The following is a 27,942-nucleotide window of genomic DNA, read 5'->3' as shown; positions in this document are numbered from 1 at the left end:
ATGGAAAACAGTGAAGAACCGATGACGTACTTTCGACATAATGGCATCATATTCTGTTCGCAGCTACACTCAGTTGAGCGACTTGAATCGCTGAAAGATGCCAACATAGATCCACATATTCCAGTCCTTCTCACTTACCCCAAATCTGGTGAGGAACTGTTGTGATTTAATGTTGTTGTGTCCAGAGTTGCTGAACAATTACTTCAAAAGCATGTTTAACATGTATTTATGCCTTTTAATTTTCTCTTCTGTCTGTGAGGTACTCCCTGTGAGGATTGAATCCATGAATGAAGGTGATCTGTGAATCTGTGATAAAAATACATTCATACTCTTTATATATCAGCCTCCCATAAAAACTGAATTCTGTTATTGCTTGGGCTTGGCTGGTATGCACAATGCCTCGTTTTAAATGGAGTTGTAGAAAGCAGCAGAAATCAGTCTCTGCTGATCACATTTGCCGGACCTATAGTGCTGCCCAGGTATTTACTTTGTCCTTGTTAGCTTAGATAACCAGTGCCAGTCCGTGATGGAGGATATCACAAAGTGTCACAAGAGCAATTCACCAAGTCTCATTCCCTATTTATCTCCAGTAACTGTGAAGATCTTTTCAGATAATTATCAGTTCACTTTTGAGACCCTCAAAAAAATGTTACTTTTATTGACAATAGGTTATGGTTGATAACAAAAGCAAACAAATATAAAGAATCTATTTAACGTCAGAATTTTCTCAGCATTGGTCTCCTTGACCAAACCTAGAAGCTGACAGACAAGGCACAGCATTAACAGAAGTTTTGGCCCAAAATTCTTGCAATATCTGTAGATTGGGCTGGTCTGTCCAGTTGCCAGCTGACCTCCACACGCATCTCACAATGTTTCCCATTCTCTCTGCTACTGGATGTCCATGATGCATGTACAGTATTGTCAACTTCACTCATCTAAGTACAGTGCTCTTGCCCAATTTTCAGACACTTTTGTGATTGTGTTGCAATAGTCTTAGCAGATCATAGGGGACTGCTCTCTCATTAGAGACAAGCGACTGGAGTGATTTAACCTGAGGGCGAGGGAAGAAGTTGAAAAGGAGAGCCCTTCATAGTACTCTCAAATCGCTGATGGGAATTGAACCCACAATGCTCTTTCTGAAGAAACTACCTCATTGTAGATTGCAATTATAACTTAATGTGACTTAAAGTATATTCATTCCACATTATTAAAGATACTTGAAATGTAAATGGAAACCTTAATCTGATAAGATGATGCTAGGAGCCAGTGTTTGTTCAGAATGTAAATAATTAAATTTGGCAGCAACCCTTAAATCTATAATGGAAAGAATTTTAAAATTTGATTGAGACTGACATAATCCATTTTGTACAAGCATGTTGAATATCTGTTGCATTTCAATTATTTCACAGTGGATAGTCTGCTGCTGACAGTTTCAGAACAATGACATTCCCCTGTGTATCCTGATCCTCCTGTTTTGAGTGCATGTGTGCCCCCGACAGAAAGAATGGAACAGTCACTCTTACGAACACAAGAGTTGCTAGTTATTTGATAACATTTGAGTTGATAGTAAGTTCATAAATTTTATGAGTAAAGTCACAAATAAATTGCATAATGAACCTGCCACACGAGGGTTGTTATGAAAGTGTAGTTGTGTACTATACCTTTGAGAGAGAGGAAGCTAGCAAGGACTGACTGAAAGCATAGAGTATGCTGAAAAATTTAAAAATGTAACATTTGGTTGAAACATATGGCTTGAGTTGCATTGCCATGGAACAAAACGAATTCAAATTCGGCAATCAGTTTAAATTATGCCCCAGATAACAAAATTTAATGGAATTTGAATTTTACTGTTTGGGATGACATCAAACCAATGAAATTATCTGATTTTTGGGGGATAAAACTGGACATTCTGAAAGGTTAAGGAGGAGAACTGGCAAGAGCAGCCAAGCAAGCACCAAGACTGCCAGCAGAATAGCTCTCTGAAAGGGACCTATCCATATGAAATTTGTGCAGCAGAATACCGAAGATGACCCTGGAAAATACAGAGGAAAATCGACAATGCTGGCTGGTTTTGAAAAATTTTTTTTTTTGTAAATCTTAATCAGGGTTATTTTTGTTTTAATCGGACCAGTATTGTAGAGTGGGAGGTAAAAGATAGGTTTAAGAGAAAGCAGTTGTAAATAGTTGTTATTTTAATGTTCTCTGTATGACTTAAAAGAATAAAATTGCTAATTTTTACTTTAAATAGTAAAATCTGGAATAGTTCTTTGCCTCTTGAAAGTTAACAGATTACAGTGCGAAGTGGGTTAAATGAGCAGAGGGGTTTATCCCATGTTGTGAACAAGATAGAGAAGTTAAGGCACCTTTTTCCAATCTGTTTTTCTATTAATTAACAATTTTACATCTCCCTGGTTCAGGAACAACTTGGATGCAGCAGATTATGAGTCTGATCTTATGCAATGACGATGATTCTACAAAAGCGATAAACCTCTACGAGAGAGCCCCATGGATGGAGAGTGTTCGATACAACTTTGAAAACATGGACCATCAGCTATTGACATCACACTTAAACTACCAAATGGTGCCAAACTGTGTGAAAAACAAAATGTTAAAGGTGTGTTTGAAACTAACTTTAAATATAATTGCAGTTCAATAAGATATTTGGTACAGTGAAATTGTACTTACCTGTTTCACTCAATCTTTCAGATTAAATTCAAATATACAGAAAATAAGCTCTAACCATACAAGATCTCTAATTTCTAGCAGCATATTAGTTATATTTCTTTCACGAACGTGATTTTTTTTCTCAAGTAAGTAAAAACCTAAAACTATCATTCTATTGTGGCTAAGTATAGAGTAGCTCGATGTGGCTCAATCCCCCAGTCTGGAACTTGTCTATGCTGGAGACATTTCCTCAGTGTGACTCACTCAACTGAAGTGCAGTAACTTACTAAGTTAGCTCAGCCAATATATTTTACTTTATTTGAATTAAAAGTTGAGCCATGGTTGTGGCATTAAAATTTAAGATGCCTTAAAGGGAGGCAATTTCCTTGAATGTACTGCTCTTTATTCTCAGTCTATCAACTTCTAAACAGATCAAGAGTCCTGGGTTCAAACGTCACCTGGTCCAGAGTTGTGCTGAAAAATGTGTTGCTGGAAATGCGCAGCAGGTCAGGCAGCATCCAAGGAGCAGGAGAAACGACGTTTCGGGCATAAGCCCTTCTTCAGAAATGAGAAGGGTGTGCCAAGCAGGCTAAGATAAAAGGTAGGGAGGAGGGACTTGGGGGAGGGGTGTTGGGAATGCGATAGGTGGAAGGAGGTTAAGGTGAGGGTGATAGGCCGGAGAAGGGGTGGGGGCGGAGAGGTCAGGAAGAAGATTGCAGGTCAAGAAGGCGGTGCTGAATCTGAGGGTTGGGACTGAGATAAGGTGGGAGGAGGGGAAATGAGGAAGCTGGAGAAATCTGCATTCATCCCTTGTGGTTGGAGGGTTCCTAGGCAGAAGATGAGGTGCTCTTCCCCCAGGCATCGTGTTGCCATGGTCTGGTGAAGGAGGAGGCCAAGGACCTGCATGTCCTTGGCGGAGTGAGAGGGGGAGTTAAAGTGTTCAGCCACGGGGCGGTTGGGTTGGTTGGTGCGGGTGTCCCAGAGGTGTTCTCTAAAAACATTCTGCAAGTAGGCGGTCTGTCTCTCCAATGTAGAGGAGGCCACATTGGGTGCATAGGTGGGAATGTCCTGTACAAACTTGAAGACATTCATGTGTATGAGAATTTGCTTGGCCCTGTTAATTGCTGGAGTCAAAGTCTGGAAAACCCACTGCAAAAACCTCTTGAGGTCTTTTGATCACCAGGGATCCCATGCCAGGATGAGGTTGATTGCAGCTTGGCAAATGTACACCTCTCTCAACTTCATCAGTATTCCTCAATATCAGCAGCCACCCAGGAGCAGTAACACTGGTCTCTGATCAGGGCAGTAATTTTTCCCAGTGCTTGGTGTTGTGCTTGATCATGAACCACAATTAACACTTGCTACTTGAGGCTGTTAGGAAGCATGAGCTGCATCACCTCTCTCTGTCATGGAGCAGCCTTCAGAACACGTATTGCTCTTGCCTGATCCTTTTCAGGATCTCAACATCGTTTGTGCCTGTTCAGATTCCTTCATCAGCTGGCATCAGGTTGGCAGCTGTTGAGCCTTCTTGTCATGGTGCAGTCAAAGTCGATCAGCTGAGCTGTCTGAGGGCCTTTTTGAGAGAGAGGTCAAAAACAAAACTATTCCTGGCTCTACCTCAGTTTGGATCTCACTCATAAGCGCATTGAAGGGACTTGGTTGAATCGTAACCTGTATGGCAGGGGGAATGGGAACAGAATGCTGCTTTCGACTTTATTCATTGGCAGAGTACCAGCCACCAGCCTTCAATTAGCCCCAGGTTGTTCTTCCGGTGGGGAGTCTTCCAGTGAATGGCCTCAGCATTTGCGTTGTCATTTGCCTAAGCTGTACTGGATCTTGAATTGAAACTAATCATGTTTAGTGGCCCATTTGCAATTGTCAGCAACCAGCAAGCAGAATGTCTGAGTCTCCTTAAACATGGGGTTCCATCTTGTGCAAAATTTTAATTTGCTGCCAGTATGCCCATTGTTGAAGGTTTTGTCTCCTGTAAGATAGAGCAATATCTTCATTCCTTTTGTTTTATGCAGAGGTGTGAAGTTGAAGGGAAGCCACCTGTTGCAATTGTTAAAGTAGAGCTTCCGAAACACCTGCCGTGCTGATGACAAGGCTATCAGCTGGAAAGTGCAGGCCAAGGGCAAAACAAAAGTAAACAGAGCAAATGACGTCCAAAGTTTTGGACATCACCTCCCATGGAGTGATGAAATACTCTGAGAACAAGTCTTTTACATAATTTAGGAAGCAATGTCATATGTTAGTATTTAAAGCCTTTCTTGCCTGTCAATTGTTCAGCCCTGTTAATCCCCACTGCTTTAACTGGGCCTTTCAGGTGGTCCTGGAAGGCTGTGTGCATAGAGCTGAAGACCAAATCCAAGGTTAAAACTCCATCTAATTGCATATTAACATGTTAAAATATCATTTATGATTGAGCAATGGCCACATTACCAAAGATGCTTTGGTTAAATGCAAAAATCTCCAAATTCCTGCCTGTTTCTTGACATGCCACAGATTTCTGTTCACTTTAATCTGCTCTTTGCAAAAACACTCAACTATATTTGGTGGCTAATATTTCTCCAATAACTTGCTTTGCACTTAGTTTTCAAATTTACTGATAAGACCAAATTATCTGGTCGAAAATCCTTCCCAACAGACTATGGATGTATTAACACCACAAAGAGTTTAACTGGTTCAAGAATATGGTAAAAACAATGACTGCAGATGCTGGAAACCAGGTTTTGGATTAGTGGTGCTGGAAGAGCACAGCAGTTCAGGCAGCATCCAAGGAGCAGCAAAATCAACATTTCGGGCAAAAGCCCTTCATCAGGAATAAAGGCAGAGAGCTTGAAGTGTGGAGAGATAAGCTAGAGGAGGGGGGGGGTGGGGAGAAAGTAGCATGAAGTACAATAGTTGAGTGGGGGAAATGTCGGCAGATGATTTGGTTTCGCCACCTCCAAAAAGACCCCACCACCAGGGATATATTTCCCTCCCCACCCCTTTCTGCCTTTCGCAAAGACCGTTCCCTCCGTGACTGCCTGGTCAGGTCCATGCCCCCCTGCAACCCACCCTCCCATCCTGGCACATTCCCCTGCCACCGCCCACACCTCCTCCCTCACCTCCATCCAAGGCCCTAAAGGAGCCTTCCACATCCTTCAAAGTTTTACCTGCACATCCACTAATATCATTTATTGTATCCGTTGCTCCCGATGCGGTCTCCTCTACATTGGGGAGACTGAACGCCGCCTAGCAGAGCGCTTTAGGGAACATCTCCGGGACACCCCGCACCAATCAACCACACCACCCTGTGGCCCAACATTTCAACTCCCCGTCCCACTCTGCCGAGGACATGGAGGTCCTGGGCCTCCTTCACCTCCGCTCCCTCACCACCAGACGCCTGGAGGAAGAACGCCTCATCTTCCGCCTCGGAACACTTCAACCCCAGGGCATCAATGTGGACTTCAACAGTTTCCTCATTTCCCCTTCCCCCCCCCCCACCCTAGTTCCACACTTCCAGCTCGCACTGTCCCCATGACTTGTCCTACCGGCCTATCTTATTTTCCACCTATCCACTCCAACCTCTCCTCCCTGACCTGTCACCTCCATCCCCTCCCCCACTCACATATTGTACTCCATGCTATTTTCTCCCCACCCCCACCCTCCTCTAGCTTATCTCTCCACGCTTCAGGCTCTGTGCCTTTATTCCTAATGAAGGGCTTTTGCCCGAAACGTCGATTTTGCTGCTCCTTGGATGCTGCCTGGTTCAAGAATATGGTTCACCATGGATATCAGAAATAGACAGCAAACCTATAGAGTCGAGAGTGTGATGCTGGTAAAGCACAGCAGATCAGGCAGCATCGAGGAGCAGGAGAATCGACATTTCAGGCATAAGCCCTTCATCAGGAATGTGGCTTGGGGCTGAGAGATAAAGAGTTGGGGGTGGGGTTTGGGCGAAGTTAGCTCAGAAAGCAATAGGTGGATGAAGGTGAGGGAGAAGGGGATTAGTCAGAGATGGCAGTGATGGACAGGTACGGACGGTTGTGCTGAATTGGAGGCTTGGGACTGAGATAACGTGGGGTGGGAAGTGAGGAAGCTGTTGAAATCCACATTTATTTTGTGTGGTTGCAGGGTCCCAAGGTGGAATCTGAGGTGTTCCTCCTCCAGGTGTCAGGTGGTAACAGTTTGGCGGTGGAGGAGGTCCAGAATCTGCATGTCCTTGACGGAGTGGGAGGGAGAGTTGAAGTGTTCAGCCACAGAGGGGTGTGATTGGTGGGTGTGAGTGTCCCAGAGATGTTCTCTGAAATGATTTGCAAGAAGGCGTCCTGTCTGCTTGATGTACAGTAGACCACACCAGGTGCAATGGATGCAGTAGATAACATTGGTAGAAGTACAGATAAATTTCTGACGGATGTGGAAGGATCCCTTGGGGCTTTGGACGGAGGTGAGGGATGTGGTGTGGGCGTAGGTTTTGCACTTCTTGCAGTGGCAGGGAAAGGTTCCAGGAGTGGGGTGTGGGCTGGTGGGGGTACATAGACCTGACAAGGGAGTCGCAGAGGGAATGGTCTTATCAGAACGCTGACAGGGGTGGGGAAGGAAATATATCTCTGTTTGTGGGGTCCGTTTGGAGGTGGCAGAAGTGGTGGAGGATGATGCATTGTATGCGGAGGTTGGTGGGATGGAAGGTGAGGACTAGGGGGTTTTGTCCTTGTTGCATTAGAAGGGGTGGGTTTTAAGGGCAATGGTGCGTGAAGTGGAGGAGATATGCTGGAGGGCATCGTCAACCACGTGGGAAGAGACGTTGCAATCGTAGAAGAAGGAGGCCACCTGGGACTACGTATGCATTCAAAGAAAAGAAAATGTAATTGAACGACCATCTAAAAGTCATGTCATAAATTGGACGAAGTATATATGAAGAAGCAGAAGAAACCTATAAAGCCGAGGACAGTTTTGGTAGAGATCTAAGTGAGGAGGGAAGCTTGGAGATATTTCTCATTTTCAGACTGCAAAAGAGTCATAGAGTCGAAAAACACAGAAACAGACCGTTCGGTCCCACCCATCCAAGCAGACCAGAGATCCCAACCCAATCTAATTCCACCTGCCAGCACTTAGCCCATAAAATGTTTTTTTGATATTTTATCTTACAAAGGAATGTTACAAAGTGAAACAACTGGAGGTGGTAAATTTCAAAAGATACTTTCAGTTTAATTTGGAGTAGAATAAGCAGTCACAAGTTTAAAATAGACAATGATAAATTTAGGACTGACCAGAGGAAATATTTTTCACACACAGCCACTAAAAAGACTTGGATGCTGTGTGGCTCTTTCTGGCTGCCAGAAGAAAAATCTCCTTCCTAATCTATGTGTTGTGATCTGGGAAATGACTTTTAAAGGCTTATTATCCTCTACATAAAGTGATGATTGTGCAGTAAAAGGCGTTATTTATGCATTCTGTCACTATACAATTAAGATGTGAAAAAGATGTAAAAGTATTGAATCAAAGTAAGAGGAATGAAACAAGCACTGATAAGACCAAGTGCACTAAATCTAATTAAAAATCAAGAACTGCAAATTAGAAAGAAAAACAGAAATTGCTAGAAAAGCTCATTTGGTCTGTCAGCAACTGTGGAGAGAAATCAGAGTTAACATTTCAGGTCTAGTGCTGAGCAAGGACCCAAAATGTTAACTTATTTCCCTCCACGGATACTGCCAGACCTGCTGAGCTTTCCCAGCAATTTTTGCTTTTGCACTAAACCTAATTGTTTGGGTAGATTATTGCCCAGTATAGGTATTATGAAATGAGCAGCAACTGACAACTAATTTGTATTTGTTCTTGTATTTGTTTCCAACCCAGATCATTTATGTTGCCAGAAATCCCAAGGATGTGATTGTGTCTTCATATCACTTTCACAAATGTAGTCATTTCTTGGAGGAACCAAAGAATTTTCAGGATTTCTTAGAGAAGTTTGTTGAAGGGAATGGTATGTTTTTTTTCAAAAGTTTTTTTTGGACTCATCAAATGTTTTAAATAATCAAATTGTTTAAGATCCTCTGAACTAGAAATTCAGCTCCAAAAGCCAAAACCTTCAGAGGGATGAACACAGCTCTTTGAGCTGCTCCTGATGTGGTCCTACTCTACTCCGTAGACAGGGATGAACATATGTGCACACACCTGAAGCCTCCCAGCTCGTCATATCATGATATCAAACAGCTGTTCCAGCTTTCTCCGCCATATTTATTGAAATGGTCCATTTTCCACAAACTTCAGCATATGTTTTGAGTGTCAGCCAACAACAAATGATGAGGACGGCTTTGGTGGGGAGTATGTAGACTTATAAAGCAAAATGATATGATGGTATTACAGGGAAATTATAGTGACAATGATATCCAGCGTGGGACAGGGTGTACAAGCATTTGAAAGTGAGCAACTATGGTCGAAGAAAAGACATCTGGCAAAAAGACAAAATTAATGGCTGTTTACTTAAGTGCATATAGTTGTTGTGTCACCATAGTCTTCGCAGACCATAGAGGCTCTCTTATCACAGAGAAGCAACAGGTGGTGATTTAACCTGAGTGCCCCCAGACCTCAGGCGAGAGAAGAGGTTGGAAAGGACAGTCCTTCATGGTAACCTTAAACTAGTGATGGGAGTTGAATACACACTGTTCGCATCACACTGGTCTGTAAACCCACAATCCAGGCAACTGAGCTAAACTGATGCCCTTATTATATCCCGATTAATTCTGTTCTTCAGAACACCAAGTGTTAGAAGGCCTGCAAAAAACTACCAGTTAGTGTCTTCTCTCCCTTGTTACTTCTTACCTCCATCCATGTGAATTTGATACCATCTAATCCTAGATAATTTCCTGTTACTACATTTATCATTCATGTACTATCAAACAAGTCTCACCAATGTAGGCAGTACGGTGGCAGTGGTTAGCACTGCTGCCTCACAGCACCAGAGACCTGGGTTCAATTCCTGCCTCAGGCGACTGACTGTGTGGAGTTTGCACATTCTCCCTGTGTCTGCGTGGGTTTCCTCTGGGTGCTCTGAAAGGTCTGTTTCCACACTGTAAGTAATCTAACCCCCCTTCCTGTCTGACCTTCCAATAGGCAGCTACGGCTGAATATTTAGTTTGTAGCTTTGATCTCCATGCAACAATGTCTCTGAAATTATTATCGGATCATACACGTTAACATCTATTTGTAGCATTAATTCATTTCTTTTCTTCAAAATACTATGTGCATTGGGAATTAGTTGGCTGGATTGTGGGTTTACAGAGCAGTGTGATGCCAACAGTGTGGGTTCAATTCCCATCACCAGTTTGAGGTTACCATGAAGGACTCTCCTTCTCAACCTCTTCTCTCGCCTGAGATCTGGGAGCACTTAGGTTAAATCACCACCAGTTACTTCTCTATAATCCAAGCAAGGGGATAAATGGATCATGGTTAACCAAGGATGTTAAGGTTAGTATCCGAGTGAAAGACAATGTGGTGAACCACAGGATTGGGAAAGTTTAAAAGGCCAAAAAATAATTTAGGGAGAAAATGAACCGAGGGCAAATTAGCAAGTAATGTAAAAGGAAATAATAAAAGTTTTTTTAAAAATATGTTTTTAAAAAGGCCCTTTTCTCTAAGAAGACTAGAAAAATAAGAATGGGGAACCAAAAAATGGCTCAGGAGTTGAATAATACTTTGTGACAATCTTCACAGAGGAAGACATGAATAGCATTCCCAAAATGTGAAATAATCAAAGGGCTAAAATATCACATAATAACTGTCAGAGTCAAAGAGTATGGTGCTGGAAATGCACGGCAGGTCAGGTAGCATCTGAGGAGCAGGAGAATCGACATTTCGGGCATGTGCCCTTCATCATGAATGAGGCTTGGGGGGCAGGGGCTGAGAGATAAATGGGATTGGGGTGGGGGTGAAGGTAGCTGGAATGCAATAGATAAATAAAGGCAGGGGAGAAGATGATAGGTTGGAGATGAGGGTGGAGTGAACAGATGAGAAAGATGATGGACAGTCAAGAGGGCAGTGCTGAGTTGGAGGCTTGGGATTGGTCTAAGTGCGGGAAAGGGAAATTAAGAAACTAGTGATATCCACATTATTCCCATGTGTTTGCAGGTCCCAGGGCGGAAGATGAGGCATTCTTCCTCCAGGTGTCGGGTGGTAAGGGTGTGGTGATGGAAGAGGCCCAGTGATCTGCATGTCCTTGGTGGAGTGGGAGGATGGGGTTGAATTGTTCAGCGACAGAGCGGTGGGACTGATTGGTGCGGATGTCCCAGAGATGTTCTCTGAAATGATCCGCACATTGGTGTCCTGTCTCCCCGCTGTAGAGGAGATCACATCAGGTGCAATGGATACAGTAGATGATGTGTGTGGAAGTATGGGTAAATTACTGTTAGATGTGGAAGGATCCACCCGAGGTACAAATCTTCGCCCAAACTTTGAATGTGGAAGGATTCTTTGAGGCCTTGGACAGAGGTGAGGGAGGAGGTCTCAGTACGTACTTTGCACTTCCTGCGGTGGCAGTGGAAGGTGCTGGGAAGGGGGGGAAAGCTGGTGGGGAGGGGTGGACTTGGATCTGACAAGGGAGTCACGGAGGGAATGGTCTCTCTGGAATGCTGATCAGGACAGGGAGGGAAATGTATCGCTAACAGTGGAATCTGTTTGTAGGTGGTGGAAGTGATGGAGGATGATGCAATGTATATGGAGGTTGGTGGGGTGGAAGGTGAGGACTGGGGATGGGGTGGGTTCAGTCCTTGTTGCATTGGGAGGGATTGGGCTCAAGGGCAGAGGTGCGGGAAGTGGAGGGGATGAGCTGGAGGGCATTATTAACCACATGGGAGAGGAAATTGCAATCTTTAAAGCAGGAAGGCACCTGGGATTTTCTATGGTGGAATTTGTCATCCTGGGAACAGATGCTGCGGAGCACAGAGGAATTGGTAATAGGGGATGGCATTTTTATAGGAGGCAGGGCAGACGAGGTGTAGTTCAGGTAGCTGTGGGAGTCTATGGGTTTGTAGTAAACATCTGTGTTTAGTCAGTAGCTGCAATGGAGGTCCAGGAAGCGGAGGGAGGTGTCTGAGATACTCCAGGTGCACTTGAAGTTGGGGCGGAAGGTATTTGTGAAGTTGATGAACTATTCAAGCTCTTCATGAGAGCACGAGGTAGCACTGCTACAGTCATTGATGTAGTGGAGGAAAACGTGGGGAAAGGAACTGATGGGTGCAAGGATTTCAAAGGAAGTAGCCACAGAGATAATGGACATACTGGTATTAGTTGAACAGGAATTTATAGATTCTGCAATCAAAAACTGCCGGTGGAAACACTTATTCAAAAACGGAAGGCGAGGGAAAAAAAACAGACAACTATCTCCCAATTAGCTTAACACTGGTTTCCTCTTTGGCACTTTGACATCTCCATGGCCTCTATCCTCCATTTCTCTTACGTCCCTCTGCTGGCCATATCTTTGATTCTTGTTGACTGCTGTCAGCAGAGCAGGCACATATTCTCCTTGTCACAGCTTCATTTAGATCTCTAGTTCACTTTATCATCATTAGCACTCTTTATGTTTTGCTGGGGATAGCCTCACAATCTGTCGCACCCACGACTACTCACCCTCTGCCAACAGCCTGGCAACCACAACTTTCCAGTTCCTTTCATTTCTGATGAAGAGTAATATTGGTCTCGTATCATCTCGGTTTTCTCTCACCACAGATGCTGCCAGATCTGCTCAGTTTACCTAGCTCTTCTTGATTTTATTTCAGATTTCCAACATCTGCAGTATTTTACTTTTATTCCAAAGCTTTAATGTCATTGGGCAAACAATAAAGTCTTTTGTGTAATAGGAGTGGGTTTAGAAATACACAATATATCCAAGCACAATCAGCATGGCTTCACGAGATGAAAATGATGCCTGAGAAATTTATTAGTGTGCTTTCTCGAGGTAACAAGCAGGTGAGATAAAAGAGAACCAGTAGATCTGATATTTTTGGGATTCAAAAAGGCATTCAATAAGGCACAGCACATATAAGGCCACTCAATAAGAGCCATGGTATTGGAGATAGCGCATCAGCATGAACAGGTGACTGGCTAATAAAATACATTGCAATAAAGGAAGCATTTATAGAATCGTAACTTGTGAAAAGTTGAGCAGCACAGGATCAGGACTAACCACAATTATTTACAATAAATATTAACAGACATGCAATGACAGAAGTGAATGTTTGTGGATGACTCACTATATTTATTCTTCTTTGAAGTGTTTTTTGGATCTTGGTTTGAACATATCAGAGAGTGGTACAGTCATAAAGATGAACTCAACATCTTGTTTATGGCATATGAGGACATGAAAAATGTAAGTTTTATTTGTTTATGTTTGGAACTAAAGATGGTGAATAAATCATGAACTATGTGGACCCAAAACAATTAAAGCAGGGAATGTGTCATTAAATTTTCAGAGTCCAGGTTTTCTATAAATCAGAATGTTTACTTTGAAGAACATGCTCAAAATTCTTAGTATGTAAATTGAATGGGCAATTCTATTTTGGACAGGCAACATCTGCCAGCTGAACCAGCAACCAGTGCCCACAACCCATTAATGAATGAATAAAAGAAAGTCACAATGGTTACCATTTTGGGAAAAGTGGGAGCGGTGTTCTTCAGAGCTGAAAATGTGTTGCTGGTTAAAGCGCAGCAGGTCAGGCAGCATCCAAGGAACAGGAAATTCGACGTTTCGGGCACAAGCCCTTCATTCCTGATGAAGGGCTTGTGCCCAAAATGTCGAATTTCCTGTTCCTTGGATGCTGCCTGACCTGCTGCGCTTTAACGAGCAACACATTTTTAGCTCTGATCTCCAACATCTGCAGACCTCACTTTTTACGCGGTGTTCTTCAAACTACCTCACTAGAAGAGAGATTTGGCAGCATGTTTAGTTGACAGTGTTGCTGGTTAAACAATAAACCAAGGAGGAAATCAGCAAACCTTTTCCACATAGAGTCAGAGAGGTGTACAGCACGGAAACAGACCCTTCGGTCCAACACGTCCAGGCCAACCAGATGTCCCAACCTAATCTAGCCTCAACTGCCAGCACCCAGCTCATATCCCTCCAAACCCTTCCTATTCATATACCCATCCAAATGCATTTTAAATGTTGCAATTGTACCAGCCTCCACCACTTCCTCTGGCAGCTCATTCCATACACGTACCACCGTCTGTGTGAAAAGGTTGCCCCTTAGGTCTTTTTTATATCTTTCCCCTCTAACCCTAAACCTATTCCCTCCAGGCCTGGGCTCCCCAATCCCATGGAAAAGACTTTGTCTATTTATGCTATCCATGCCCCTCATAATTTTATAAACCTCTATTAAAGTCACCCCTTAGTCTCTGACGATCCAGGGAAAACAGCCCCAGCCTGTTCAGCCTCTCCCTATAGCTCAAATCCTCCAACCCTGGCAGCATCCTTGTAAATCTTTTCTGAACCCTTTCAAGTTTCAGAATACCTTTCCAATAGGAAGGAGACCAGAATTGCACACAATATTCCAACAGTGGTCTAACCAATGTCTTGTACAGCCACAACATGACCTTTTACTCCTGTACTCAATATTCTGACCAACAAAGGAAAGCACACCAAATGTCTTCTTCACTATCCTATCTACCTGCAACTTTACTTTCAAGGAGCTATGAACCTGCACTCCAAGGTCTCTTTGTTCAACAACACTCCCTAGGACCTTACCATTAAGTGAATAAGTCCTGCGAAGATTTGCTTTCCCAAAATGCAGCACCTCACATTTATCTAAATTAAACTCCATCTGCCACTTCTCAGCCCATTGGCCCATCCGATCAAGATCCTGTTGTAATCTGAGGTAACCTTCTTCGCTATCCACTACACCTCCAATTTTGGTGTCATCTGCAAACTTAGTAACTATACCTCTTATGCTCATATCCAAATCATTTATATAAATGACCAAAACTAGTGGACCCAGCACCGATCCTTGTGGCACTCCACTGGTCACAGGCCTCCAGTCTGAAAAACAACCCTCCATCACCACCCTCTGTCTTCTACCTTTGAGCCAGTTCTATATACAAATGGCTAGTTCTTTTTGCATTCCGTGAGATCTAACCTTGTTAACCAGTCTCCCATGGGGAACCCTGTCAAACTCCTTACTGAAATCCATATAGATCACATCTACCGCTCTGCCCTCATCAATCCTCTTTGTTACTTTTTCAAAAAACTCAATCAAGTTTGTGAGACATAGAAATATAAAGCAAATATGAATGGGTAAAATGGCTGGGTAATGTTAACACATGGGCCATGCTTCATGAGACTGGCATCAGTACGAGGGAAAGTGGGAGTTGCCCCATTGGGATGGTCCATATTTGAATCTTGGTAGAACCAATGTTCCAATGAGCTATACAAGTAGGGAAGCAGAGAAGTTTTTAAATGAAATAATGATGGCACAGGATCATAATAATGAAAATGTGATAAATCAAAGAGTAGAGACATAGCAAGAGAGAAAAATATTTATTTAGGAAATGATAAATCAGGAAATGAAAGGGAGTGATGAACTCAAACAAATTCCAAACATCAGAGAAGTAGTACAGAGTAAATTGTTGGAGTTACAGGCTGACAAGTCTCTGGGTCCTAATGCATTTCCTTTTGGCTCTGAAAATAAGTGACTTGAGAGATAGTTGATGCAATGAATTTAATTTTCAAAATTCCCTAGATTTGGAGAAGGTTCCATCATAAATAAGTGGGACAGATGCCAAAAACTAGGTTGGAGACAAAAAAAACAGCAAATGCTGGAATCCAACGTAGACAAGCAGAAGGCTGGAAGAACACAGCAAGTCAGGCAGCATCAGGAGGTGGAGAAGTCAACGTTTTGGGTGTAACACTTCTTCAGGACTGGGGGTGGGTGTTACAGGAGCTGCAGAGAAAAGGTGGTGAGGTGGGGATAGGTGAACACAGATAAAGGGTACAACCTGGGTGGAAGGAGGAATGAATCCGGTTGGTGGCTGGAAGGAAGTGTTGGTGTAAGGAATGTAAAGGAGAGAGAAGGGCTGGAAAGAGTCAGGTAATGGGAAGAAGGTTATTTGAAACTGAAGAACTCAATGTTGAGTCCTCTGGCCTGTAGGCTATGCAGGTGGAAGATGACATGTTGTTCCTCCAATTTGTGATCTGATTTATTGTGGCAATGGAGGCAGCCAAGGATGGTCATGTCGGAAAGGGAGTGGGAAGGGGTATTAAAATGGGCAGCGACTGGGAGGTTGGGTCAAGCCCCTGTTGAGATGCTCGGCAAAACATTCCCTCAGTTTACGTTTGGTCTTCCCAATGTAGAGAAGACCACATCAGGAACACCGGATACAGTAAACTAGGTTGTAAGAGAGGCAGGTGAACTTTTGTCTCACCTGGAAGGACTGTTTGGAGCCATGGGTGGAGGGGACTGGGGTGGTGTGCCAGCAGGTTTTGCATCTTTTCTTGTTGAAGCAGAAGGTACCTTGGGTTCAGGTGGGGTTATGGTGGTGTTGGTGGGGACAGTAGGACGAACCAAGGATTGGCGAAGGGAACAGTCCTCGCAGAAGGCAGGGAAGGGTGGGGAAAGGAAGATTTTCTCCATCATGGGGAAGAAACAACAAGGCTGTTGGTCCTGATGGGATTCCTGCCGAGTTCCTAAAGGTGGATGGCTTACAGCTCCATGAACACATGCGTATCTTGCTCTTGTAGATTTGGCTCTAAGAAGAATTCCCTTTGAAGCGCAGAGCTGCTTTGATTGTGACCATTTTCAAAGAGGGTGACAGGGCTAACTGTAGGAATTACAGAAGTTATTTCCCTTCTGTCAACCACTGGCAACAGCCTTCTGCTGTTTTGTGAGGAAATACTCTCAGAATTGCGGTGTGGCTTCTGCCCATCCAGAGGAACAATAGATGTGATCTTCACAGAACACCAATTACAAGAAAAATATCAGGAACAGGAACAGCTGCTTTACAAAGACATCATTGACCAATCTAAGGCGTTTGACATGGTCAACCACCAGGCTCTCTGGCAGATACTGTCATGATGCAGCCACCCTGATAAGTTCATCAGGATACTGAGGCTGCTGCATGTTGACATGTCTGCGATAGTGCTTAGCAAATGTGGATTGGAGACTCAGCCTTTCACCGTGGAGACAGGGTCAAACAGGGCTATATCACTGCACCCACTCCTTTCACCACCTTCGTTGATGCCACCCTCCATCTCACTGGCCAAAACCTGCCCAAGGAAATTCAAATCATTTATCATATGGATGACAGGTTCAACCATAATAGGGCTGAAAATGTGTTGCTGGAAAAGCGCAGCAGATCAGGCAGCATCCAAGGAGCAGGAGAATCGACTTTTCGGGCATGAGCCCTTCTTCAGGATTGAAGAAGGGCTCATGCCCGAACTGTCGATTCTCCAGCTCCTTGGATGCTGCCTGACCTGCTGCACTTTTCCAGCAACACATTTTCAGCTCTGATCTCCAGCATCTGCAGTCCTCGCTTTCTCCTCAACCATAATAGGCTCAAGGCTACTACCTTCAAAATGCTGATGACAATGCCATTGCAGCATGCTCTGTGGAAGGTCTGCAGTGAATCTTGGATGGCTTTGCCAAGGAATATAAGGCTCCAATGCCTTAGCCTTAAACATAAAAAGCACTCTAGTACTCCATCAACAGTCTCTCCACCTCTCCTACAACAAGGGCCAATGACCATCTCCTTGAAAACATGGATCACCTTCCATACCTCAGCAGACTTCTCTCCTCCAAGGCCAACTTCAATGCAGAAATACAACACCCCACCTGAGCTGTGCCAGTGGAGCGTGTGCCTATCTCAGAAGAAGGGTGTTTGAAGACCATGACCTACAGGCTCAGATTAAACTTCTGGTCTACAAAGCCATTGTTCTTCCCACATTCCTCATGGAGCTGAAATGTGAATTACCCAGAGCAGGCATCTTAACGCACTGGAACAACACCAGAAGTTATTAATAAATACACGATACCAGGGCAATTAGAAACGATTAAGATAATCAGGCAAAATTAATAAAATTTTAGTATTAATTGTTTTATTGGAGTTATTTGAAGAAGTAACACATGCTGGAAATAAACAGGAATCAGTGGTTATATTTGTTGCAGATTTCCAAAAGGCATTTAGTAAAGTGCCATTTCCAATGCTATTACAAAAAATTAAAGCCCACAGTTTCAGTGGCAATGTACTGTCCTCGACATAGATTGGTAGTTCACAAGAAACAAAGTATGGTGGTTATGCTTCAATTATACAGGATATTGTTCAGACATTATCTGGAATCGGAATATCATGTACATTATCTGGAATATCATGTACAGTATTGGTTTTCTTATTTAAGGAAGGTATCAAAGAAACAGTTGGAAACAGTTCAAAGACAGTTTGCTAACTAATACCTGGTATGTGTGGGTTCTCTCTTGGGTAAAGGTGGACAGGCTAGACTCATATTCACTGGAATTTAGAAGAGTAAGAGGCAACTTCATTGAAACAGTGGGCGAGATCTCCCTGGCTCAATGGAATCTTGTGGCGTAGAAAGTGAGATTAATTTTGAGTACTTCTCACGAATGGCTCTTTCGTTTTGTTTAATCTCAGACAGTAAACCTTGGTGATAACTATAATGCGAACAAGTCAAGTTAATAATTCTAGGTCTTGGCCTGAAATGGCTGGAAAACATGGTATACAATCTACTTTTCAGCCAAACCGGGGTGTTTTTATGTTTCGCCTGAATCTCACATTCAGAATATACAGTGGGACAATGCAAATTTAGAGAAAAATTAAGTTTGGGCTATCTCACATAACTTATCTGGAGAGTCAAAAGCATTCCCATATTCTTCTTTAAATAATTCTGTGGATCCTTTATATCACCTAAAGAGAGATACAAGCATTTGCTGGAACAAGTCTACCAATGACCCCATTTCTCGTAGTGTGCACCATCACCATTATATTGAATTGGCAAGGTGGACTGCGTTCTCAAGTTTCTGGAGTGTGGCCTGAACCCATTAATACCTGACACAGACATGAATGCCTCAGGCCCACAATGGCTATGAGTTACTGTATCACTCATCATGATGATGTTGAAAAAATTTGAATTATGGTCATTAGGAGACAGAATACAATTTTTCTGATCTCAACAATAAAATTTGTTAGTCAACGTGTGTACCTTGAGCATAAGAGAATGCTAGTCAGATTTATTAATGTTATAAAATAATTATGTTTTAGATTTATCTTTGAATAACTCACTGTTTTGACTTGTTGAAGGATCTCCGGAGTGTGGTCCAAAAAGTTGCATCTTTTCTGAATAAAAAATTGGATGAAAAAACCTTGGAGTCAATTTTGAATCAATGCACATTTAAACATATGCAAGAAAACCCAAAAACAAACTACAAAAGTGTACCAGAGCTGTTCGACTTTGAGAGTGGCTCTTTTTATCGAAAAGGTGAGTAATGAAGTGATCATAAGCAGGTTAGTGCAAATCAGCTTTATGGTTGCTTGGAAGATTGGCATCTATTCAGCCCTTATTTTTACTGAGAAGGAATTTAAAATAATAGAAAGTATGTAAAAATAATTGGCTTAATAGTGCATTCGCAGCATTAATGGTCTTCAAGGATGGTTTCTTAGATGTGGTTATATTCACTGAGCTGGGAAGTTGATCTGCAGACATTTTGTCCTCTGTCTAGGTGACATCTTCAGTGCCTCCTGTGAAGCACTGCTGTACTGTACTTTCTGGAATTTAGTTGGCTCCGTTTCTGCTGCTACTCGTTGCTGGTTCTGGTTGTATGTTGTCGTGGCCAGTATGGCACTCAGCCACAGACTCTATCAACAAGCACATGGACCTACACCCAATATACCGGCCACTACAATGAACAAACGGAATCAGCAGAAATGGAACAAAATAGAACCCAGAACTCACCGTATAGCAGCGCTTCATAGGAGGCTCCAAAGCACTGAAGATGTCACCTAGACAGGGAACGAACATCTGCAAATCAACTTCCCAGCTCAGCGAACATATCCACTACTACAGCCACAACAACCGGAACCTGAGTGACAAATCTCTACACAAACCTAGAATATTGTCTTGAGACTTCTTAGTGCTTGTACTTTCCAGCGAGTATCTAAATTGGGATGGATTTTACCTGAAATTGAGAAACAGAATTGCTTAACAGAAAAACAGCATTAGTGTTAATGTTGAATTTTCAAATTAGGAGGGAATGTTTTCATAGTAGATCTTTATTCGCACTCCATAGGGGTGATTCCAAAGTCCAATACCTCCTGCAGTAACATTACACGCACAAAGACGCCATCTCAGGAAATCCCTGGTGACACTCCATGGATATAATAATTTTGATGCCCCATGCTTTTCAATTTTGCAATTCCAATCATGACCTCAATAGTAATGGTCTATCACAGAACCATTCAATCTGTGTTTCCGATTCAGATTTGAATTGACATGCAACATTGTAAATGCATAATTCTGTTGAAATTATTAATCTATTACTAATTTCAAATTTAGACTTATCTATATACTGTGTCATAGAGTCATAGAGATGTACAGCATGGAAACAGACCCTTCTGTCCAACCTGTCCATGCTGACCAGATATCCCAACCGAATCTAGTCCCACCTGCCAACACCCAGCCCATATCCCTCCAAACCCTTCCTATTCATATACCCACACAAATGCCTCTTAAATGTTGCCATTGTACCAGCCTCCACCACACCTTCTGGCAGCTCATTCCATACATGTACCACCCTCTGCGTGAAAAAGTTGCCCCTTAGGTCTCTTTTATATCTTTCCCCTCTCACCCTAAACCTATGCCCTTTAGTTCTGGACTCCCTGCCCCACGGAAAAGACTTTGTCTATTTATCCTATCCATACCCCTCATAATTTTGGAAACCTCTATAAGTTCACCCCTCAGCCTCCGACGCTCCAGGGAAAATAGCCCCAGCCTGTTCACCCCCTCCCTGTAGTTCAGATCCTCCCCTGGCAACATCCTTGTAAATCTTTTCTGAACCCTTTCAAGTTTCACAACATCTTTCCGATAGGAAGGAGACCAGAATTGCACGCAATATTCCAACAGTGGCCTATCCAATGTCCTGTACAGCCGCAACATGACCTCCCAACCTCTGTACTCAATAATCTGACCAATAAAGGAAAGCATACCAAACGCCTTCTTCATTATCCTATCTACCTGAGACTCCACTTCCAAGGAGCTATGAACCTGCACTCCAAGGTCTCTTTGTTTTTTGGATTAGTGATGCTGGAAGAGCGCAGCAGTTCAGGCAGCATCCAAGGAGCAGTGAAATCAATGTTTCGGGCAAAAGCCCTTCATCATGAATAAAGGCAGTGAGCCTTAAGCATGGAGAGATAAGCTAGAGGAGGGTGGGGGTGGGGAGAAAGTAGCATTGAGTACAATGGGTGAGTGGGGGAGGGGATGAAGGTGATAGGTCAGGGAGGAGAGGGTGGAGTGGATAGGTGGAAAAGGAGATAAGCAGGTAGGACACGTCCGGACAAGTCATGGGGACAGTGCTGAGCTGGAAGTTTGGAACTAGGGTGAGGTGGGGGAAGGGGAAATGAGGAGACTGTTGAAGTCCACATTGATGCCCTGGGGTTGAAGTGTTCCGAGGCGGAAGATGAGGCGTTCTTCCTCCAGGCGTCTGGTGGTGAGGGAGCAGCGGTAAAGGAGGCCCAGGACCTCCATGTCCTCGGCAGAGTGGGAAGGGGAGTTGAAATGTTGGACCACGGGGCGGTGTGGCTGATTGGTGCGGGTGTCCCGGAGATGTTTCCTAAAGCGCTCTGCTAGGAGGCGCCCAGTCTCCCCAATGTAGAGGAGACCACTTCGGGAGCAACGTATACAATAAATGATATTAGTGGATGTGCAGGTAAAACTTTGATGGATATGGAAGGCTCCTTTAGGGCCTTGGGATAGAGGTGAGGGAGGTGGTGTGGGCGCTGGTTTTACAGTTCCTGCGGTGGCAGGGGAAGGTGTCAGGATGGGAGGGTGGGTTGTAGGGGGGGCATGGATCTGACCAGGTAGTCATGGAGACAATGGTCCTCTATGCTACTTTTTCCCCACTCCCACCCTCCTCTAGCTTATCTCTCCACACTTCAGGCTCTCTGCCTTTATTCGAGATGAAGGGCTTTTGCCTGAAACGTCGATTTCGCTGCTCCTCGGATGCTGCCTGAACTGCTGTGCTCTTCCAGCACCACTAATCCAGAATCTGGTTTCCAGCATCTGCAGTCATTGTTTTTATCTCTTTGTTCTTTGTCTATGTGTCGAGCCCATTTCACTAAATATTTAATCTCTGATCTTCTGCTCTTAGGAATTACTGGAGACTGGAAGAATCACTTTCTTGTGTCTCAGAATGAGTGGTTTAATTCCATCTACCAGGAGAAAATGGGAGACTTCCCTCTGAAGTTTGACAATATGTGACTGATTAGACTTCATTCCCAAATAATCTGTCATTTTAAAATTGCAAAATGTGTGATTCTCCAATACCTTTCTATCGAGCTTTTCCTGATATATCCTATAAGGGCATGCAAAGAAGTTGTAGGAACAGAAGTCTGCATTTTAGATTTTCAAGCCTGCTCTATTTAATAAAAATGTAGCTGATCTGATTGTCATCTTAAACTCACATTCTTGCCAAACCATGATCATCTTTCATCCCCCTTGTTCATCAAAAATCTTCCAACCCCCTGACTTAAAAATATTCACTCTTGTCCCACTGCCTTTTAAAGGAAGAAAATTCCAAATTGAAATTCTAAATAATTTTTAAAGAAAGACCCTTAACTCTAAATTCTCCCATAGCGTGAAATATCTATTTTGCATCAAACCGTACTAGACCCTTCAAGATCTTGTACTGTTCAAACTTTGAAACTCCACTGGATCAAGTTCACCCTGTTCAATGTTTGCTCATGAAACCAGACATTGCTTTGGTCAATCTTCTCTGTTCTGTTTCCAATGTACCTACATTTTTCCTTAAATTAGGTGACCAACACTATGCGCGGTACTTGAATATGGTTCACCAATGGCCATTACAACTGAAGAATGACCTCCCTCCATTGTATTCACTTCCTTTTGCACTAAACCAGAACTTTTGTTTCGGATCCAAGCATTTTGTTTTGTCTCCCGACACAACAATTCCAAGGAATTCCTTATTGGCTTTCCGTTTCATTGCCTCAATAAACCCCTTTCTCAAAATTCTCCCTCACATATCCCAAATCTGGTAAGGCTGGCAGTTGTTGCCTTTCCCTTACAACTCCTGAACTGACTGGTTTTCCAGGCTACTTCAGCGTTAACCATATTACTGTGCATCTCGGGTTGTATGTAGGCTACCAGTTAAAGACAATGGATTTTCTTCCCTAAACAACATTAGTGAACCAGGTGGATTTTACAACAACGATTACATGGCCACCATTAGATGAGTTTTTAATTTCAGATTATATTAAATTCACACTTTACCAGCTGCCATAGTGGGATTTTAACCCATGTCCTCAGAACATTAGCCTGTACCTCTGGATTTCTAATCCAGTGATATTATCATTATGCAACTGCCTCCGCCTGATAATAAAGAAAGATATCCTGCATCCCTTCTTAACCACTTTAACTATCTGCCCAGACATCTTCTGAAACCTGCGGATAAACACTGTAAGGTTCTTCTGTTCCTAGAAACTTCTCAGTACCATTTGTAGAGTATTTCTTTGCTTTATCCAAAAACACTTTTGCAGATAACACTTCTCCGAATTGAATTCCATTTGCTCATCTGACCAGTGTCAAAATATTTTATTTTTCAAGGGCTTCCCTTCAGAATTTCTTCCTGACGAATTTTTGTGTTTTGTGGGTCACAAATTAACTTTTGATTTATCGTAATGTCTGGAATATCTTTGCTGATATTTGGTGTATTTGGACTCTCAATTAAAAGAATTCAACAACATCCTCAAGTATCCTTAACTCTCCTAAACTTAAAGCCACAACATATAAGGAAATCATTAATTTCCTCAGCACTGCAGTATTTAAATTGGCATGAGACAACAGGCATACTTTAGCAACATCAGTCTTCTATTTAAAAGAATAGCTTGCACACACCGTTTTACATAAAAAAATGCCTTAAACAGTCTTTGAATAAACTGATGATGTCGCAACTAAACAGTTGCATGATTGCTTTTGACTCAGTCACTTCACCTTAAGTAATAAAAAAAAACGTATTTTACAGAAATAAAACTGTTTAATGTTAAACTAGCCAATTGACCATGTTCATTACTATAGCTTCACTAGGTAAAAGGTGTAAATTTGGAGTTCCTCTTCCCCCATCCTTTTATAGCTCCAGTCCCTCACTTTGCATTTCCTTCCACCCCCATTTTTCAGTTTCTTGCCGCTTTGCATCTACACTTCCCTCCAGACTCTAGGACTGATAGCTTTGCTCCCCAGCCCCTGGCCTCATCTTCCATTGCCACAGTCTTCTGCCTGGCAGCCTTACTGACTGCTCCCACTCACCTCACTGATGTTCTGATTGCACACAGTTTCTAAGACAGAACCAGCCTGTGATTGGAAGTGCAGCTCCTCACAGATATTGTCCATTCTGTTGATGGAATAGCTTTACTCCCAATTGTTGTCCCGGTGATAAAATTTTGCCAGACCTTTTAAGAGGATTTTGAGGGAAATTCTTCCACTTTCCCAAGTATTTGAGTGTTGCTGACCAGTCAATTAATATTTTTCTGAAATCTACAGCTTTCTTTCATGATTAGCTAAACACCAAACTTCTAATATGCAAACACCTTAATAATCTCCTCTAAGTTTAAGCTGCTATCTTCAATACTTACACATATTAGTCTCAATTATTCACTGATATACATACATTTAGATCTTAATAGTTGTTATATATAGTCCAAATACACACACACACTGTGATATATATATCAATGAATGTCAAATTCATAATAGATGCGATGATTACAAATCTCACGAAAAGACTGCAAGCAAGAGTACATGAAATGAAAACCAAGTGCAGTACATTTGTGAATTGCAAAATCTCTGTCAATACATTTAAATTTCTCATGTATAAATAAAATATATAATTTAAAGTGATGTGAACTGTAGTGCTTAAGACAACCTGGCAGATAAGATGTGCTCACTTTTTGGGCGCCTGAAATCCTGTTTTTGCATTTCCTCTATAACTCAACCTCGTTTTCGGACACATCAACTCGCATAATTAGCAGCCAGTCTCAATTTTTCATCTGACAATATATGTTTTATCTTCCTGGTACCTCAAATTAGATGCAAGCGCCCTATCAAGAAATGTGGGTTGTTTTATGAAAATCTGCAGAAACGACACTGATCATGACACTCCTTTAGTCGAATGCCAATTATACATCAAAAAGGCGACCACTCATATACATGGGAGTGTTTCTTGTATACTTGGTGTATAAGTCGATCCTTGCATTTGGAGGATGTTTTTTTCGACTTCACAATTTATCTTGTTTGCCAACTTCTACAGGCTAATATACTTTTGGGCTGTTTTCCCAGAACAATTCCTCTATTCATTATAGTCTTTTGATATAATGGTAGCCAAGAGAGTAATCTTCAGACATTGATGAGGTGTGGCGAGAGATTGCCCTGCCATACTAAGCACAAACAAACTTCTCTTCCTTACAGAATAATTAGGTGATTCTCCAATATTACTAATCCATAAAACTTCATTAATTGTTTGATCATTTATCTTACGTATTGCACTTGATATATTTTAAGAATAAATAATATATTCATTTATAAATCGTTCGCGTCATTATTGCAAATTGATTCATACATGCATGCTTTTTTCTCATGGAGGATGATGCTTCAATCAAAATTAGAAACTGAAATGTCACTTTACTGTCAGATTTCCAGGGAATATTGAGAACTCCACAGACCCTAAAATGGCAGGTGGTACCCGATGTAGAAGTGCCACCCTCTGTTCTGACCAATCACATTATTCTTTGCTGTGGAGGAAAGGGGGACTCAGAGAGAAACCCAAACTCATTCAGCTCATTAAAACTGAATGTTCAATGTTGAGTTCATGTATATACCTCATTTCCAGCAGCAAGACCCTTAATCCACTGATTTGTTGTCACAGATTTATAGTACAGATATAAATGGTCTTGATTGGTGAAAAACTGCCATGATATGAGGTTATTAAATCCCAAATTCTTGATTTCTTTTTAAAGATTTTCTTTTCTGTCTGTCAATGAGATTGGAAAACTCGGTTTCAATTGTTGGAATAGTTGTTAGCATTTACTGAAGGACACTGATACTTTGCTTTTATCACCAGCGATAATTATCTGATCAGGGAATTCTAAATTCATTGTAATTACAACTCAATTATCTTATTAAGGATGTAGCTGCCTTTGCTGTTAGGTTATGAATAGAGGTTTGTTTTTCCAAGGAACTAAACCTTTGAGAATTAAATATTTAAATAGGCTTTCATGAATGGAACTGTTTCTTTAATCTAAAGAAGATCAAAATTTAGACTTCTGTACTATTTCATCTCACGATGTTTCCTGAGGTCTGCCCATGGTGGATGATGGGCATGTTGGCATGGGAATGGACAAGGGTGGATGGTGAGTTGGCAATACATTGTCACAGTGCTGTTAAAATAATATGGGATGGGTGGAGCTCAGGAGTTGGCATTGAATCATGTGGGTGTTTGCTGGTGGTAATCGGTATGGCTGGGTGAAAGCTAAAAAGACTAAAATTTGATTGTAACTATGATGGAGCTCCAGGAACTCTTGCAGGCCTATTACCCAGCTCATTCAATAGTCTCTGGGCTGTAGGGAGGGGGGGGGGGGGGGGGGGGCAGTAAGTCCAATTCTATCCTGCATCTACCTTCACCAACAGAGATACTTTAAAGAGACAGACAGTGCAAAACAGCCAAAAAAAATGCAAGAGTGCCTTTTTAAAATTCTATAATCAAAAGTTCACCTTCCTTGTTCTGACACAGCCACAGTGTGGGCATCATCGACTGGGTCAGCATAGATTGTTCAACCTTGAATGCCCTTGATAAATAGTGAGGAGCAATATATTTCCAAGTCACCATAGTGAGTTGCTTGGAGGAGCATCTACAGATGTTTATGTTCCCATACATCAATTGACTTTATCCTTTTGGATTGCAGTTCGGTTATGGGTTTGGAAGATGTTGACTAAGAAACTTTGGTGACTGGCAGCAGTGCTTCTCAGATGGTACACACTGTTGCCACTGTGTTAATGGTGTAAAGAGTGGATATGGTATCAGTCAAGTAGGCAGCTTCCCCGTGATGCTATTAAGCTTCTTAAGAGTTGTTAAAGTTGCATTTATCCAGGTGAATAAGGAGTATTCTATCACATTCCTGCGTTGTACATAGTGAGCAGACTTTGGGGATTCAAGAAGTGAATTACACGATGCAGTATTCCTAGCCTCTAACCTGCTCTTGTAAACATAGTATTTGTATGGCTTCTGAAGAAGGGTCATTGCACTCAAAACATTAACTCTGTTTTCTCTCCACAGATGCTGCCAAACCTAGAGTTCTCCAGCAATTTCTGTTTCAGATCTTCAGCCTTCACCGTTCTTTGTTTTATTTATATGGCTAGTCTAGTTCAGCTTTTATTTATATGGCTAGTCCAATTCAGCTTTTGAGAACCAATACGCTGTTGATGGAGAATTCAGCAAAGGTAATACCAATGAATGTAAAGGGACGATAGTTAGATTCTGTCTCTTTTTGGAAATCGTCATTAGCTGACACTTGTCAATTACTTACCACTTCTCAATCCAAGCTAGCATACTTTCAAAGTTGGATGTGGCCTACTTTAGCATATGAAAAGTGGCATATGATCTGAACATTCTTCCGTGATAAGTGCACATCCCGATGTTCGAAGGAAGGTTTTTGATGAAGCTGAAAACGATTGGAGCTAGGACACTATCCTGAGAAACTCCTGCAGAGAACCACAAACATGTTCCTTTCTGCCAGATATGACTCCAACCAGTGAAGAGTTGTCCCTGATTCCCATTGACTCTAAAATAGTTTGGTCTCCTCGATGCCACACATGGTTGAGTGCAGCCTTAATGTTGAAGATAATCACTGTTACCTAAGGTGCTGCTTGACAGCACTGTTGATGACCCTGTCATCACTTCATTAATAATCAAGTATATATTGACGGAGTAGCAATATTTTGTTTAATCCACATTTGTTTCATGAAATCTAGCCAACCTATGTGGTCAGAAAATGCACATATCCATTTTTAGTCAGTTA

At 42.3% G+C, this 27,942-nt stretch overlaps 1 protein-coding gene across 1 annotated transcript; it reads left to right on the top strand.

The window, feature by feature from the left end:
* LOC132829803 (amine sulfotransferase-like) lies at positions 1-22,117 on the top strand. The gene is made up of 6 exons (XM_060847167.1): positions 1-148; positions 2,418-2,614; positions 8,506-8,632; positions 12,918-13,012; positions 18,946-19,123; positions 22,008-22,117. Exons 1-6 carry the CDS (start codon positions 1-3, stop codon positions 22,115-22,117), a joined length of 855 nt encoding a protein of 284 aa, XP_060703150.1.
* The last annotated feature ends 5,825 nt before the right edge of the window (positions 22,118-27,942 follow it).

The sequence above is a fragment of the Hemiscyllium ocellatum genome, chromosome 30, assembly GCF_020745735.1.
Source record: "Hemiscyllium ocellatum isolate sHemOce1 chromosome 30, sHemOce1.pat.X.cur, whole genome shotgun sequence".
NCBI lineage: Eukaryota > Metazoa > Chordata > Chondrichthyes > Orectolobiformes > Hemiscylliidae > Hemiscyllium > Hemiscyllium ocellatum.
This window is presented reverse-complemented; position numbering and strand designations above follow the sequence as displayed.

Excerpts from the sequence above, each read along its gene's own strand:
- LOC132829803 (XM_060847167.1), top strand. The coding sequence starts at position 1 with ATGGAAAACAGTGAAGAACCGATGACGTACTTTCGACATAATGGCATC. Across the intron at positions 8,633-12,917 it reads GAAGTTTGTTGAAGGGAATG|TGTTTTTTGGATCTTGGTTT; the intron begins GTATGTTTTTTT and ends TCTTCTTTGAAG. Across the intron at positions 19,124-22,007 it reads TGGCTCTTTTTATCGAAAAG|GAATTACTGGAGACTGGAAG; the intron begins GTGAGTAATGAA and ends TTCTGCTCTTAG.